This window comes from Otolemur garnettii, unplaced genomic scaffold (assembly GCF_000181295.1).
Source record: "Otolemur garnettii isolate 467f Iridium unplaced genomic scaffold, OtoGar3 scaffold00023, whole genome shotgun sequence".
Classification (NCBI taxonomy): Eukaryota; Metazoa; Chordata; class Mammalia; order Primates; family Galagidae; genus Otolemur; species Otolemur garnettii.
This window is the reverse complement of record NW_003852418.1, coordinates 16,756,289-16,773,658: the sequence shown is the minus strand read 5'-3', so window position 1 is coordinate 16,773,658 and position 17,370 is coordinate 16,756,289. Positions and strand designations below refer to the sequence as shown.

Genomic DNA, 17,370 nt, shown 5'->3' with positions numbered 1-17,370 from the left:
AACTCCTGAGCTCCAACGATCCACACGCCTTGCCCTCCCAAAGTGCTAAGATTATAGGCATGAGCCACCGTGCCTGTTTGGAGAGCCTCAAACGATGCCGTAGTATGACATTTAAAAAGATATGTTGTATTGTCTTTAAACTTCCAAGTTCTGCTTATTTCATCCTCATGTGTTGAAACTCTCATCAGATTGAAATACATGTACTACAACCATCCTCATTTTTCAGAGGGAAGAAAGTCTTTAAGACATTATTTTGACAAAATCCACTAGGACAATCACGTTTTCAAACTCCTTCTAGAAAAAGTGCTCCATACCTCATTGCGGACCATCACTATGGTCACCTTTGAAGTCCTCCCCAGGAAGTACACCCTTCAAAGCAATTATGGTTCTCTTTCTGACATGGCCATCAGAGCAGTCCTATACAAGGTCTGACAATTAAGTTTGCAAACTCATCCTGGAGAAAGCACTTTGAAGGGTGAACTGGGTGCTGGCATCGGTGCACAGCTTCCCAAGAGGGGGTCTTTGAGGCGATCATAGTGATTTTCAGCAATGAGGGACATAGTAGTTTTTCTAGGGTGAGTTTGAGAACTTAATCGGCGACCTCATATCCCTTGGTCCTTAAACTTTGTTCTTACAATGCTGAACATGACTTGAAACAAAGTCCACCCTTTAAGAAAGTTTGTTTTCCAGAGATGCCCAGGATGGCTTGAGAGACCAAGGGCAGGGCAGGGAGAGCTTGGGCTGGTTAGGGCGCGATGGCAGTAGACCAAGAGCAGGAGACCAGAGAGTCTGAAAACATTTTTAATCCATTTATTCAGCCAAATACTGAGTGTCCACTTCTGCCAGACCCCTCATGGGCACAGAACAGTGGCAAATACATCAAGATGGAATCTCTGCCCTCACAAGCTGATGTTCAAATGGGAGTCATATTTCTTGAGTCATTATCATCAGTGTGGGATGGGGGGGCTGCAGGAGCTCATGTTGGGGGGACACCATGGGCCACCCCAGCAACTTCTCTTGTTGGTAATCTTTGATACCAAAGCTCTGAGTTTACTTTTTTTTTGAGACAGAGCCTCAAGCTGTCCCCCTGGGTAGAGTGCTGTGGCATCACAGCTCACAGCAACCTCCAACTCCTGGGCTCAAGCGAGTCTCCTGCCTCAGCCTCCCAAGTAGCTGGGACCACAGGCGCCTGCCACAGTGCCAGGCTATTTTTTGGTTGCAGCCATCATTGTTGTTTGGCAGGCCTGGGCTGGATTTGAACCCACCACCTTAGGTGTATGTGGCTGGCTCCTTAGCCACTTGAGCCACAGGTGCCGAACCCTGAGTTTCCTTACATGCTGGCCCACATGTAATCCAGGATGCCTAGCTTAGGGTAAGGATATTGAGTCTGTGTTTGTCTAAGTCGCTTGACAGTAATTGGGAAAGTGACCTGACCTGGTCAGAGATTAGAGGTACTTTACCACTGAATTTCAAAGGAAAGACTGTTGTGTTATTGTGTCGTGGGTTTTTTTTTTTCCATTTAAAATTTTTATTTGTGCTCACTTTTTTTCTTTTCTCAGAGTAACAAAGAGATTTTATTTAGGAAAAGCAAAGAGAACGTTTAGAGCACTTCCAAAGAGAGCTGGAAGTGGGTCCCTATCATGAAGGAGAAAAGGCGAGAGAGACCTGTCCTTGTTTACTTGTATATACGTATATTATTTTTTCCCACACAGAAATCTACAAGTTAATATATAACTTTACAGTGTGGTAGGTAACACAGTTTTGTGCTTAAAAAGTCAAAGCCTTTCTCTTCGGCTGGGCATAGTGGTTTGCACCTGTAATGCCAGCACTTGGGGAGGCCAAGGCAGGAAGGTTGCTTGAGGCCAGGAGTTTGAGACCAACTTGAGCAACATATCCAGACCTGTCTTTACAAAAAATAAAAAAATTAAGCAGGCATATTCGTGTATGCCTATGATCCCAGCTACTCGAGAGGCTGAAGCAGAGGATTGCTTCAACCCAGGAGTTGGAAGTTGCTGTGAGCTATGGTCATGTTACTGCACTATAGGCTGGACAACAGTGCAAGATCCTATTTCATAAAAGAAAAGTCTGCCAGGCTCAGGGTGGCTCATGCCTATAATCCTGGCACTCTGGGAGGCCAAAGGGGAGGATCACTTGAGCTTAGCAGTTTGAGACCAGCCTGAGCAAGAGCAAGATCCAGTCTCTGTTGAAAACAGTAAAATTAGCCAGGTGTTGTGGCAGGTGTCTATAGTCCCAGCTACTCGGGAGGCTGAGGTGGGAGGATCACTTGAGCCTAGGAGTTTAAGGTTGCTGTGAGCTGACACCATCACACTCTAGCCTGGGCAAAGAGTGAGACTGTTTCCAGACCAAAAAAAAAAAAGGAAAAGGGGGAGGTGCCTGTGGCTCAAAGGAGTAGGGCGCTGGCCCCATATGCCAGAGGTAGCGGGTTCAAACCCAGCCCCGGCCAAAAACTGCAAAAAAAAAAAAAGAAAGAAAGAAAAAAGTTTTTCTCTGACCTCGTTGTCCATTTTCTCTCCACTTCCAGTGATATTTTATACATCTACAAAATAGTATATATACAGGGTGTCCATAAAGTTCGCATGCAATTTAAAATAATAAAGTACACACACACACACACACACACACATATCACCCTGCACTTCTTTATGTTCCTTCTTTTGAACACACAGTGTATACTGCATATACTCATCCGCCCTGGGCTTCTTTCACTTGATAATATATCCTGGACCTTGTTCCATATTAAAATACAGAGGACTCTTCCTTTTTCTCTGGTCTTTTTCTTTGTCCTCACTTTTCTTCACAGGCCCAGAGGCTCCTTCTGTGCGGCTGCCTGGAGCACAGTGTGTCCGCCCCCCCCACTGTGCACACACAGGTTGCCACAGTAGATGGACTTCTGCTAGTACAGCAATGAGCGAGGCGATTGCTAAGATGCTTGAAAACCTGGGCATGAATAAAGATCTCCAAATAGATTCTAAAAGACACACAAAGTCTAACCAGAATAATCATTTAAAAATAAACAGAGACAGTCATCAGGGGGAGACCCCTTCCACGCTTCAGACCCAAAACGGTTCCAGAGGGGAGGTCTCTGCTCATCAGCTGCCCGGTGGCCATAGGGGGATCCAGGTTGAGGACAGTGGAGGGAAGAATCTGCGGCCAAACCACTGAATTATTCGGCCCTGGAGACATCCTACCCCCAGTTTATCATTGTACGACTTAAATGCTAATTTTCTGGGTTGTCTGGTACTTGCCGTCCAGAGCGTCCCAGCAGATACAGAGGCTGCTTGATACAGCTCAGGTGCATGTTGGGAGCTGATGGTTTTGCAGAACTTCCTAAAGTACAGGCGACATCAGGCGACATACCCTTAGGGCCTGGAGGATGAGTAAGAATTAAAACAGCCAGAAGGAGACACAGCAGGCTCCAGCCCGGGATAGCTGCTTCCATCTCTCCCTGCCTTCCTCACATCAGCTCTTACCATTCTTCTAAATCATTTATTTTTAGACAGAGTCTCACTCTGTCACCCTGGGTAGAGTGGTGTCATAGCTCATAGCAACCTCAAACTCTTGGGCTCAGGCAATCTCCTTGCTTCAGACTCCTGAGTAGCTGGCACTACTGCACCTGCTAATTTTTTTATTATCTGTAGAGATGGGGTCTCACTCTTGCTCAGGTTGGTCTCAAACCCCTGAGTTTAGGCAATCCACCCACCTTGGCCTCCCACAGTGCTGAGATTACAGGTGTGAGCCACCCCACCTGGCCTCAATCATTGTTTTAATGCATCGGTGGGATGCAAACTTTTAAGAAGTTTAATAGTTAAAGATTTATTTTTATCTTAATGCTAATTTCCATTGATTCTTTTTTTTCTTTTTTTTTTAGACAGAGTCTCACTATGTTGTCCTCGGTAGAGTGCTGTAGTGCCACAGCTCACAGCAACCTCAAACTCCTGGGCTTAAGCGATCTCTTACCTCAGCCTCCCGAGTAGCTGGGACTACAGGCACCTGCCACAATACTCAGCTATTTCTTCTTTTATTGTATTTGACTTTGTTGTTTGGCAGGCCCAGGCTGGGTTCAAACCCGCTAGCCAGCTGTAATCACTGTGCTACAGGTGCCAAGCCTCTTACTTTCTATAAATGGCAGTAATATAATTTTCATTCAAAGCAAATTCGCCAATATTTCCTTTTCTTTCTTTCTTTTTTTTTTTTTTTAAACAGAGCCTCACTTTGTTGCCCCTGGTACAGTGCTATGGCGTCATAGCTCACAGTAATCTCAAACTCTTGGGCTCAAGTGATTCTCTTGCCTCATCCTCGCAAGTAGCTAGGACTACAGGCCACAACACTCAGCTATTTTTAAAGATGAGATCTTGCTTTGGTTCAGGCTGGTCTCGAACCTGTGAGCTCAAGCAATCCACCTGCCTCAGCCTCCCTGAGTCCTAGGATTATAGGCACGAGCCACCACTCCCAGCCTCACCAACATTTTTTTTTTTTATCAGATAAGTTGATTTAAGGAAACATACTAGGTATGTAATTGTACAGGCGGTTGTCAGGAATGACCCTCCTCTCGCCAAAAGATCACCAGGATGTTGGCTGATCAACCAAAGCCACGTTTTCTGGACGTGCTTCAGCCAGGGAGGAACCACACTGACAGTCTTCAGTCTCTGGAGGGAGGAGGGAGGCAGGACATTCACTGATTTAGGTCCAAGTTGGGTGACATTATGGTGGGCTTGCAAAGCGTTGGGTAGGGGCCGGTGGGGACTGGGCAGAGTTCGTGACCTAGTGGCTCTGGAATGGGGGCCTGGCCAGGGCAGGGCTGGATGTGAGTCTTCACTGGCAGGCAGTTGGGCTTGAAGCGTTACATGTTTAATTGATTTATCGTCTTATCTTCCCGGAACAGGAATTTCCCAGAGTTCTCAGGAGAGATGGCAAAATTCCTAAGGTTTCTGCAAAGGCAGTGACTAACGTTTAGGAAGCAGGGAGCAGTTGCCAGATCCTCCCTGTGTCTCCTCCTCAGCCTCCGGACCAGCCTGATGCCCCCCACACCTTCTTTGACTGGTAGGCTCATGGTTCTCATTGCACAAATATTGGACCCCTGCCCAGGTCCGCCTCTCTCTCCCTCACCTTCTCCTGGGCACTGGCTCCTCAGTCAGGCCAGGCTACTCCTGCCTCAGGGCCTTTGCACACCCTGTTCTTCCTGCCTTCCACACTCTTCTCCCAGACTCCCTCAAGGCTTCCTCCCTCAGTCAGCTACTTCTTAGAGACCTGCCCCTGACACTGTTTAAGGCTGTGAACTCAGCACCCCACTCACCACACACACACACAATTCTTTCTTGCTTTATCTTCCTCCAGCACCCACACCCACCTCCACCTGACATTAAGTATTTGTTTACTGTCTCTCCTTAGGGTGCAAACTTTTTTTTTTTGAGACAGAGTCTCAAGCTGTCACCCTTAAGACTGCTGTGACATCCCAGCTCACAGAAACCTCAAACTCCTGGGCTTAAGCGATTTTCTTGTCTCAGCCTCCCAAGTAGCTGGGACTACAGGTGCCTGCTATTTTTTCTTTTTTCTGCAGTTGTCATTGTTGTTTAGCTGGCCGTGGGCGGGTTCTAAGCCACAGCCTCTGTGTATGGGGCCAGTGCCCTACCCACTGAGCGCAGGCGCCGCCAGCAAACTCTTGACAGTAATGCTAGTTGTTAATATTATTACTATTACTACTAGTATTACAGATGCTACCTGTTGTGTTATTAGTCATAAAAACCTGACGAACTACTATTACTTCAATTTACACAATTATCTTTTTGTCCCTGAAGCAAAATCCGGAAAACGTGTGCCCGCTGTTCTCTGTGGTGGGCCTTGTCTGCCACCTAGTGCTATGTGCTGGTAACTGCAAGCCGCACACACACGGGGTTTAATCCGGACGTTGCACACTACCCAGCCGTCCGTGCACACGTTCGTTCAAACACCTGTACTGGCATCCGTTGTGAGGATGCAAACTGGCACGACCCTTCTAGAAGGAAATTTGGCAACACACAACAAAGCTACATATGCACGTGCCTTTCTACTCAGCAGCCCCTCTTCTGGGAATCAACCCTTAGAGATAAAGCTCGGAGAATACAAAAATACTTGTGCACAAAAACGCATCATACCAGTATTAGGGACTTCAAACTACTGGAAACTACCTGAATGTTCACACCTGACAGCATGATTGCATGTGGAAAAAAGAATGAGGGAGACCTCCATCAGCCGGTAAGTGAAAAAAAGTAAAGTTAAAAAAAAAAAAAAAAACTACAGTATGCTGTCCTTGCTCACTGATGATCAGCTCAACCTTTGCCCACTCTTCCCTCCTCAGAGGCCAGGGATGGAACTAATCACAGGGTCGATTCCCCATCCTGAGGCTGTCCAGCCCCCTCCCCCACCAGCCCACGGAATCTTTGGAGATTCCAGGAGTTTTGGGAGTCATGTGCTGGGAAATGGGGGAACGAAGACCAGATATTCACTTCTTACTATGAATCACAATGTCTTAGCCCCTGTCTGCAGGAAAGAGGATGAAGAACAGGTTAATAAAGAGCGTAATGTCCTATGTGATGGGTGCTACAAAGAAAATAAAGCAGGATAATGTGATAGGAGAGGCAAGAGGGTGGGCAGGGAGGGCCTCTCTGAGGAGTGACCACTGAACAGAGATGAGAGTGACAGGCACAGCAGCCAGCAGTGTGGCATCTGGAGGAAACACCCAGAGAAAGGCCATGTGCAAAGGTCCTGAGGCAGAAATGGGCTTGGCCTGCTGCATCGGGAGGGGACCAAAACCCAAGGGACCCTGCAGGCCAGGAAGGCAGGTTTGGATGTTACCAGGACATGGTGGAAACCACAGAGGGTTTAAATCCAGGAGTGACCAATTCTAGCTAAAATTATTTGCATATTATGAGCACTTATTTGTTTCCTGTCTATCTCCTTCACTAGAACATACTAGAATGTAATGGGAAATCTTATTGTAAAATGTTGGCCACTAGTTCAAATTTCAGAAAAATTACTGGCTCGGCGCCTATAGCTCAACCGCTAAGGCGCCAGCCACGTACACCTAAGGTGGCGGGTTTGAATCCCCAGCCCGGACCCGCCAAACAACAATGGCTGCAACCAAAAAATAGCCGGGCGTTGTGGCGGGCGCCTGTGGTCCCAGCTACTTGGGAGGTGGAGGCAGGAGACTCGCTTGAGCCCAGGAGTTGGAGGTTGCTGTGAGCTGTAATGCCACGGCACTCTGCCCAGGGGGACAGCTTGAGGCTCTGTCTCAAAAAAAAAAGAAAAAAGAAAAATTACTGTGGGCCAAAACACACTTAACCACAATGACCCATTTATCCCAAGGTCATGAGAACGTGTGTTCACACAAAAGCCCACATAAGAGTCTCCATAGCAGCTTTGTCTGTAATAGTCAACACTTGGAAATAATGTCCCCCAACAGGTGAATAGTTAATAAACTGGGTACGTGAGGCTGGGTGTGATAACTCACGCTTGTAATCCTAGCACTCTGAGAGGCCGAGATGGGAGGACTGCTCAGGGTCGGGAGTTTGAGACCAGCCTGAGCAAGAAGGAAGCCCCATCTTTACAAAAGTATATGAACATTGGCTGGGTGTGGTGGTGTTGGGTCAGTAATCCCAGCTATTCAGGAAGCCGAGGCGGGAGAATCACCTGAGCCCAGGAGGATGAGGTTGCGGTGAGGTGACAGTGAGCTACGATCATGCCGCCGCATTCTATCCCAGGCAACAGAGAGAGAACCTGTCTCAAATGAATACATACAATAAAAATTAAAAAGTTTTGACGATCCCCCCAAACTGGGTATGTGGTATTCAGAAACAGAAAGGCATGAACTCTCGGTGCAGGAGACAACCGGTATGGCTCTCTAGAATATTATGGTGAGTGAAAAAAGGCAGCCTGAAAATGTTTCCTAGTGCATGATTCCACTTACATGACATTCTCCAAACAGTGAAATTGCAGAGACAGAGAGCAGATTTGTGGTTAGGGATCGTTGGGGGAGGCGGTGGGTGTGACTATGAAGCAGCCACAAGCAAGATCTCTGTGGCGATGGGACCCTTCTGTATCTTGATTGTGGTGGTGGTGACATGAAGCTACATAGCGGATAAAATAACACAGAGCTGGCCGGGCGCGGTGGCTCACGCCTGTAATCCTAGCACTCTGGGAGGCCGAGGAGGGTGGACTGCTTGAGCTTAGGAGTTTGAGGCCAGCCTCAAGAGCAAGACCCCATCTCTACTAAAAATAGAAAAACTAGCTGGGCATTGTGGTGGGCACCTGCAGTCCCAGCTACTCGGGAGGCTGAGGTAAGAGGATCGCTTGAACCCAGGAGTTGGAGGTTGCTATGAGCCATGACACCATGGCACTCTACCTAGGGCGACATAGTGAGGCTAAGTCTCAATAAATAAATAAATAACATAGAACTTGGCACACATGTGAACAAGGCCTGCAGATGACCCTACCAAGGTGCCACGTCAATTGTCTTCTGCTCTTATTTTTGTTCCTATTATCACCGGGAGCAGCCTCTCTCTGCAACTGGGTCTCATCCCTGGTACTCACACTCTTTTTTTTTTTTTTAGACAGAGCCTCAAACTGTCCCCCTGGTAGAGTGCTGTGCCATCACAGCTCACAGCAACCTCCAACTCCTGGGCTCAAGCAAGTCTCCTGCCTCAGCCTCCCAGGTAGCTGGGACCACAGGCGCCCGCCACAACACCTGGCTATTTTTTTGGTTGCAGCCGTCATTGTTGTTTGGCGGGTCAGGGTGGATTCAAACCCACCACCTTAGGTGTATGTGGCTGGCGCCTTAGCTGCTTGAGCCACAGGCACCAAGCCGGTACTCACACTCTTGAAATGACTTTTTTCTAACTGGAACAACGTGGCAGAGCTGGTGGGTGTCACTCCTGTGATGACGTCATGTTGTGAGACCCTAGCAGACTCACTCTGGCATCTTTCTGGCTTTGAAGACGTGATCTGGCATGAGCTGCCAAGAGCTGAATTCTGCCAACAGCCTCAGCGAGCAGGCTCTGATCGATACCTGGGCTTTAGGTAACTACAGTGCTCCTGGAGTTATTATTTGCCCATTAATGTCCATTTTAAACCACAGAGTGTAGCAACATTAAAATTTGAATTTATGCTGTATAGCAGAGCTGAGTAACTTTAAGAAATCGCTTGTAAGCTGACATCTAAAGTATTTTAGCGTGAAAATCATGGATGGAATTGACTAGGTTGAGGAAATGTTATTTTCTAGGCAAATCTGGTCTGCAAAGCATTGTTTACTATTTTCGAACTGGTAAATCCAAATTAACGGCAGATGTTGTTCTAATTTATATATTGGTCAACTTGCTGCAAAGAGTTTTGGCATTTTGCCCTTTTCTGGAATCCCCATCCTTTCAGAACTATACAGAAGAGTAAGAGCTATACAAGTTACATTTTTGTCTATCCCAGAAATATGGTATGTTTGGGAAGATCACAGTTGAATACCACTGTAGCTAATGAACACTTTGCCTGGCTGTTAGCATGTAAATAAGATTAGCATAAACTAGGGGTTGGCAAACTTTTCCTGTAAAAGGCTAGTTAGTAAATATTTTCAGCTCTGTGGGTCATCTCAAGTTCTGTTGCTATTTAGCCAGCTTTGCTTTTTGTTGAAAGCAACCATAGATAATAGGTAAGTTAATGGACGGGGCTGTGTTTCAATTAAAATTTATGCATGCTGAAGTTTGAATTTTATGTCATTCTCATTCATGAAATAACTTTTGATTTTTTTTTTTTTTTTTGCAGTTTTTGGCCGGGGCTGGGTTTGAACCCACCACCTCTGGCCCATGTGGCTGGCGCCCTACTCCTTTGAGCCACAGGTACCACCCACCACTTTTGATTTTTTTTGAGTGGCAAAGTCTTGCTAAGTTGTCCAGGGTGAACTAGAACTCCTGGGCTCAAGTGATCCTCCTGCCTCAGCCTCCCAAGTAGCTGAGACTACAGGTGCCACCATCACACCCAGCTTGATCTTTAACCATTAAAAAATGTAAAAAGCACTAACAGTTCATAGACCACCAGGCCTGGTGCCTCATACTTGTAATCTTAGCACTCTGGTAGGCCCAGGCAGGTAGATTTGTTGGAGCTTAGGAGTTCAAGATCACCCTGAGCAAGAGCAAGACTCCATCTCTACTAAAAATAGAAAAACCAGCTGGGCATTGTGGCAGGTGCCTATAGGCACAGCTACTCGGGAGACAGAGCAAGAGGATCACTTGAGCCCAAGACTTTGAGGTTGCTGTGAGCTATGCTGCCATGGCACTCTACCCAAGGTGACAGAGGGAGACTGTCTCAAATAAACAGAGTGGCATTGGTACTCAGTGGGTAGGGCACTGACCATATACACCGAGGCTGGTGGGTTCAAACCCAGCTCAGGCCAGCTAAACAACAGTGACAATTACAACAAAAAAAATAGCTGGGTGTTGTGGCAGGTGCCTGTAGTCCACCTACTTGGGAGGCTGAGGCAAGAGAATCTTTTAAGCCCAAGAGTTTGAGATTGCTGGGAGCTGTGATGCCATGGCACTCTACCGAGGGCAACATAGTGAGAATCTGTCTCAAATACAAACAAATAACAAAAAACCCAGCTCACAGACTGTACAAATACAGGCAGTGGGTAGGGCACCACTGGTCTAAGTATTTATAGATAAATGGAGACGATCTAAAAGCTTCCACATGTTGAATGCATAGACTTAAATGAATTTTTAAAATTATTATTATTGCTTATCTAGACTGCAGAGTGGGCTATGAAAATAGCTCTCCTGCTCTGGTTTGCTTGAAAACAGAAAGACCACAGAAGGTGAAAGGGAGTCATCTCTGCTCCTTCCGTTTTTCTCATACTGAAAAGTGAGAGTTCAGACAAAAAGTAAATTCTCTGAGGCTTTTTTTTAACCTTGACAAGAGAAGAAGAGCCCTGTCACTTCTCTCTGAGGTCTGTCTCCTACCCGTGGAGAAACTCCCCCGGGCAGAGCAGGTCCTGGAGACTTTGCTCTAACAGGGGGAAGGAGCTTCCTGTGGCTGGGAAAGGAGGCTGTAGAGAGGCAGGACGTCTCTGTCAGGAACACACAAGTTTGAAGTGAAGATAAGGGGATTTCTGGGGTTTCCCACAGTGAAATCCCCTTTGGGGGCCTGTATAAGCACGTCTATGAACCCAGGCTCACGCCTATAATCCCTATAATCCCATGCTGAGCCATGAGCATCTGATACTACAGCACTCTAGCCTGGACAACAGAGTGAGACTCTGTCTTAAATAAATATATATATAAAACCATCAGATCTGTCTAGTTGAGGGAAGATGGGTCCAGGGGGTAAGTAAGTTTGAATTCCATCAGCCATACTACCAAGCCAAAACATCTGTATTTTTTTTTTTTTTTTTTGAGACAGAGCCTCAAGCTATCCCCCTGGGCAGAGTGCCATGGCATCACGCTCACAGCAACCTCCAACTCCTGGGCTCAAGCGAGTCTCCTGCCTCAGCCTCCCAAGTAGCTGGGACCACAGGCGCCCGCCACAACGCCTGGCCATTTTTTGGTTGCAGCCATCATTGTTGTTTGGCGGGCCCGGGCTGGGGATTGGAACCCGCCACCTTAGGTGTACGTGGCTGGTGCCTTAGCCGCTTGAGCCACAGGCGCCGAGCCAACATCTGTATTTTTAATAAATATTATAAACTATGTATCAACTGATTTAGGAGCCCCTGGTTAGTTCATCTGAGGCCAAAACTTCAATGTCACTGAAAGCAGAAATTGTCTTCTTTTTTTTTTTTTTTTTTTTGAGACAGGGTCTCAAGCTTGTCACCCTGGGTAGGGTGCCGTGGTGTCATAGCTCACAGCAACCTCCAACTCAAGCTCAAGCAATCCTCTTGCCTCAGTTTTTCTATTTTTAGTAGAGACAGGGTCTTACGTTTTTGCTCAGGCTGGTCTGGAACTCGTGAGCTCAAGCATTCCACTGGCCTCGGCCTCCCAGAGTGCTGGGATTACACGTGTGAGCCACCTCTTGTGGTCTAGTTTCTCTTTTTCTTAATCCAACTATAGACATATGTAACTGCCAGGATTTTTTTTTTTTGTAACTATTACTTTTCTAGAAGATAAAGTCAGCACGTGAAATCTATATGATAGAATGAAATAAATGACTTTTTTTTTTTTTTTTGAGACAGAGCCTCAAGCTGTCACTGTGGGTTGAATGCTATGCCATCATAGCTCACAGCAACCTCCAACTCCTGGGCTCAAGCGATTCTCCTGCCTCTGCCTCCCAAGTAGCTGAGACTATAGGCACCCACCACAACACCTGGCTATTTTTGGGTTGCAGCCATCATTGTTGTTTGGCAGTCCCGGCTGGATTTGAACCCACCAGCTCAGGTGTATGTGGCTGGCGCCTTAGCTGCTTGAGCCATAGGCACCAAGCCAAGAAATGACTTTTCTAGTGGTAAGAAAATCAAATGATTCTAGAATATATCCCTCCTAATCGAATCATTTTACAAACCTATGAAATTGTCCTTTGTAATGTAACACATAAAGATAAAAATTGGTCCCTTATTTTGCACAAATAGATGCCACCAAAAACAAACAAACAAACAAAAAACCAGGGCTTTCTATGAAAGTGATATGAGTATCTTTCCCAAATTAATGTAGCCACATCATCCTATGGGGGCCATCGCACCAAGGCCACGAATGTCATCGTGTCCCTCTGTGTAGCTTTCCACACACTGCTCACCACCCGCAGCTCCAGAGGAACTGGGAAAGGCAAAAAGAAACCACAACTGCTATGGGGACTGGCCTCATGTTCATCTTTTCCTTCTAGTTAAAAAAAAAAAAAAATAAGGGTCTCAAGTGCAGGAATTCTTTCTTCAGAATAGTTTTATTAAGTTTGCATACTGTTTGTCAACACTCAAACTTTTCACTCTCCTACTTTGACACAAATTCATTCACTCAGAGTCTTCTTCTCCCCATATCTCATATATTGTAATATTATTTTGTGGATCTGCAGGTACCTCTGCGCTTTGAAGCCTGAGGTTACCGCCAGTTGCCATAGCGACTTTAAGATTCCGCACCTTGGACACGAATTTCACAAGGTCCATCTCGAGCTGGGTTAAGGTATTGAAGGCGTAGTCTTTGTTGGGAGAAGCATTTTGATTTTTCTTTAGTGGAGAGCGTAATGAACAGCCTCGAAGGCCAGGAGGAAGACTCGGCTCCTGTCAAGAAAGATATTCAAGGTGAATAATACCGTTGACTGCTGGGTTTTGTTTTTTTTTTTGAGACAGAGCCTCAAGCTGTCACACTGGGTAGAGGACTATGGCATCACGGTGCACAGCAATCTCCAACTTCTGGGCTTAAACAATTCTCTTGCCTTAGCTTCTCAAGCAGCTGGGACTACAGGTGCCTGCCACAACACCTGGCGATTTTTTGGTTGTAGTTGTCGTTGTATGGCAGGCCTGGGCTGGATTTGAACCCTCCAGTTCTGGTGTATGTGGCTGGCACCTTAGCCACTTGAGCTATAGGCGCCAAGCCTGACTGCTGTGTTTGACACAGTTCCAAGAGAGCTGGGCTCATCTAAGAGAAGATGTTTCTACATTGCTCTAGTCCAGGCATTGGCAAACTAAGGCCAAATCTGGCCCACCACTTGTTATTGTAAATAAAGCTTTATTGGAACACAACCATGCTGGTTCCTGTGCTGCTATGGCTGCTTTCATCCTACAACAGCTGAGTTAAGCAGTTGCAACAAAGACTGCATGGCTCACAAGGCTGAAAATGTTTACTATCTGGCTTTGCAGGGAAAGTTTGCCAAGCCCTGCTCTAGTCAGTTTGGGCAGCTTACCACAAAGTGTTGGGTCTAAGAGAGAACACATTGTAGTATTTCTCTCCCTTTCCCCTTTGACCTGAAAGAATTGTTTAGTCATTTCTGCTAGTTGTTACTGTGTTTCACCTTTAGCCCTTTAGTACAGGACTCATATTTTGCTGGGACAATGATGCCATTTCCATAGAGTTCCAAAATTTGTAATAAGTCAAACACTAGGACAATTTTAAAAATCAGGGACAGTGAATCTGGTTCTCTGAATAATTTTGACCCTTTAAAACAGAAAGTAATTTCTCGACTCTGTTCTCAATTTGAAAAAATTCTCTTAACAGGAAAAATTGTGAGCCAATAAATAAGCGGAAGATCATTTTCAACTGTTTGTCCCAATCTCTGTGGATTTGGGGACTATAGTCTTCACTGAGGATACATCAGAAAGCAAATTTGCCAGCTTTGCCCAGGACCACGAGGTATGTATTTTCCATTCAAACTCATCACATTTAACAGTCCTGCCCAACTAACTAAAACACCTGTTTCTCTGAGACTGCAGTGATGTGTTTATTGTACAGAAAAATCTTGCTTATTAAAAATCCTTACCTTATTCTTCTCACCATCTCCTCGAAACTTCAGTATCACATACAACATAGCGACGAAAAAAAGCCAGAGCCACTTACTCCCGAGCCAGCCCTGGGCATGCTCTGGTAGATTCTGCCGAATCCGAAAGTGGCCCCCGCAAGGCACTTTCCCCTGGGACTCTTTGGCTTTATCTCTCAGGGAGGAAAACATGAAGGCATAGCCGCAGCAGAAGCACAGAGGCAGAAACAAGAACCATTTCAGCGTCCGCATGGTGGGCAGAGGTGGGGGAGGAAATTGCTCATGGTGGGTTTGCTTGCCCTCGCAACTGGGAGACGGGCACCTAGTGTTGGGCCGTTGGTGATGTCACAGAGGGCACTGTGCTGGAGACCACCTGCCATTGTGATGACTTCTGGGTACAGGATAATGAGGTCCACAGTGCTAGCCTGGGACGAGGACTTAAAGGGAGATGGAGACATTTCCAGCAGGCAACCAAGGCAGTGAGAGGATGGGGTGGGCGAGGTTGTGGCTCTGCGGGGAGGGGACATCATCTATTTATGTTTTCACTTTTTGATTTAGACTTGTGAGCAGAGGAAAGAGGGTGCAGTGTGTCCCACCGGAGCCAAGAGCTGAGTAGAAAAGATATTAAACCACAGGCTGCAAGCTAGGAGCTACCAATGTATTTTGTTTGGCCTACATTCTTTTTTTTTTTTTTTTTAGAGACAGAGTCTCACTTTATTGTCTTTGGTAGAGTGATATAGCGTCACAGCTCACAGCAACCTCCATCTTCTGGGCTTAGGCGACCCTCTTGCCTCAGCCTTCTGAGTAGCTGGGACTATAGGCGCCCACCACAACGCCTGGCTATTTTTTTGTTGCAGTTTGGCTGGGGCTGGGTTTGAACCTGCCCTCCTCCGTATATGGGGCAGGCGCCCCACCCACTGAGCCACAGGCACCACCCTCTACATTCTTTCTAAAAATATTTTACATGTTGAAGAGAACATGGAAAAACTTAAAAATTACAGATTTCTGGCTTCCTTTAAAAAAAAAAAACTACAGATTTCTGGCTTTCTTTAGAAATGTGGAAGGTCTGGGCTGGGTGTGGTGGTTTGAGCCTATAGTGCTAGTAATCTGGGAGGCTGAGATGGGTAGATCGCTTGAGCTCAGGATTTGAGACCAGCCTGAGCGAGAGCAAGACCTCGTCTCTAAAAATAGCTGGGCGTTATGGTGGGTGCCTGTCGTCCCAGCTACTTGGGAGGCTGAAGCAAGAGAATCACTTAAGCCCAGGAGTTTGAGGTTCCTGTGAGCTATGATGCCACGGCACTCTACCCAGAGCAACAGGGTGAGACTCTGTCTCAATACACACACACATATAAAGGTAATTCCCCCACACATATACACATATGTGTGTGTGTGTGTGTGTGTGTGTGTGTGTGTGTATGGAAGGTCTGGTAGCACTGGGCTCACCCTATGGAGCCAGGTGGCAGCTGTCCCCACCTGGCGGACTTGCTGCAATCCCCAGACCTCCCTATCACTTCACACCACCTTATCACCACCTATTACTTTGACCTTACCAGAGGGTACAGTTCTGGGGTTAAGGGCATACTTTAATTAAAATTGTAAGAACAGAGAGCTTTAGAGAGAACCAGGAGACCACTCTCTATTAAATAATTATGCAGGAAGACTCTCCAGAGAAAAGACCCTGGGTAGAGCTTGAGGGATGATAAGGAGGTGGCTGGGTAAAAGGGAAGGGTGACATCTGGGCTCATGTGACGACCCGGAGAAAGAAGAAACAGCCTGTTTGACAAAGAAACCCGATGCAGGGAATAAGCCTAGGACTCCGTATATCTGAAACCATCAGTTTTTAAATGACATGAAACAAGAAATCTTGGCTAATGGGAACACCAGGAACGGACTTGTTCCCAGGGGCATCTGCAGTGCTGTCTTGCTAAGGACGGAGTACAACTTGCTAAAAAAACCATCAAGGGTCTACTGGGCACCCTCCTTGTGCCTCCAGATATGCTGAGCTCAGGGGAGCGACAAGGACATTCTAGAAGACTGTTCTGGAAAACCAAAAGGGGCCTGGTGCCACCCAAATCCCTCTCCAGGAGCAGAGCTCAGCGTGGGCTGGAGAGAGGGGGCTTCCTGCCTGACTGCTGGGCAGGGCTGCAGAGAGGTAGGTCCTAAGGAGGAAACAGGCACCATTCCTGAGCCCATGAGCCCAACCCCCGAGCCAGTGCTCCTGATTGCCCACTGGGAGCAGTGGTCCTGGACAGGACCGTGAGTTGGAGGGCACCCTGTGACCTCAGGTTGGAGGTGCATGTTTGGTATCCCTGTTTTTGGTCTGCCCATCTGGCTGCTCAGAGTGACACTGAGGGGCCCATGACCGCACCCAGCCTGTATTAAGTCAACCAGTGCTTGTGGTGTCATGATGCCGGGAGAGGCAAACAGGCTTAGTTACACGAATGGCCCCCAACAACAGCAATGCCCAGAACTTCTGTCACGCATTGACTTTTATTTGGAAACATTCACGAGTATTTAACAGTGGGAATTACCTTTTTCTCTACACTGTGTTCAAAAGTCTATGTCATTTATCAATAGAGAGGACCCATGGAGAGGCAAGTACCATGTTTCCCCCAAAATAAGAGTCTTATATTTATTTTTTCTCTGGAAGACACACTAGGTCTTGTTCTCCACGCTGAAATGCATGGTCTTCACTAGGTCTTATTATCAGGGTAGGGCTTATATTTAACAAATGCTTAGAAATCCTGCTAGGCCTTATTTTGGGGGATAGGTCTTATTTTCAGGGAAACATGGTTAAGTGCTAGATTTTTTTTTTGAGACAGAGCCTCAAGCTGTCCCCTTGGGTAGAATGCCGTGGCATCACAACTCACAGCAACCTCCAACTCCTGGGCTAAAGTGAGTCTCTTGCCTCAGCCTCCCAAGTAGCTGGGACCACAGGCGCCC

The 17,370-nt window shown here is 46.7% G+C and overlaps 1 protein-coding gene across 1 annotated transcript; it reads right to left on the bottom strand.

Annotated features, from left to right (window-relative positions):
- Window positions 1-12,967: 12,967 nt before the first annotated feature.
- Window positions 12,968-14,679, bottom strand: LOC100950708 (protein FAM209A). The gene is made up of 2 exons (XM_003787844.1): window positions 14,431-14,679; window positions 12,968-13,234 (listed from the first exon to the last, which is right to left on the bottom strand). Exons 1-2 carry the CDS (start codon window positions 14,677-14,679, stop codon window positions 12,968-12,970), a joined length of 516 nt encoding a protein of 171 aa, XP_003787892.1.
- Window positions 14,680-17,370: the final 2,691 nt, after the last annotated feature.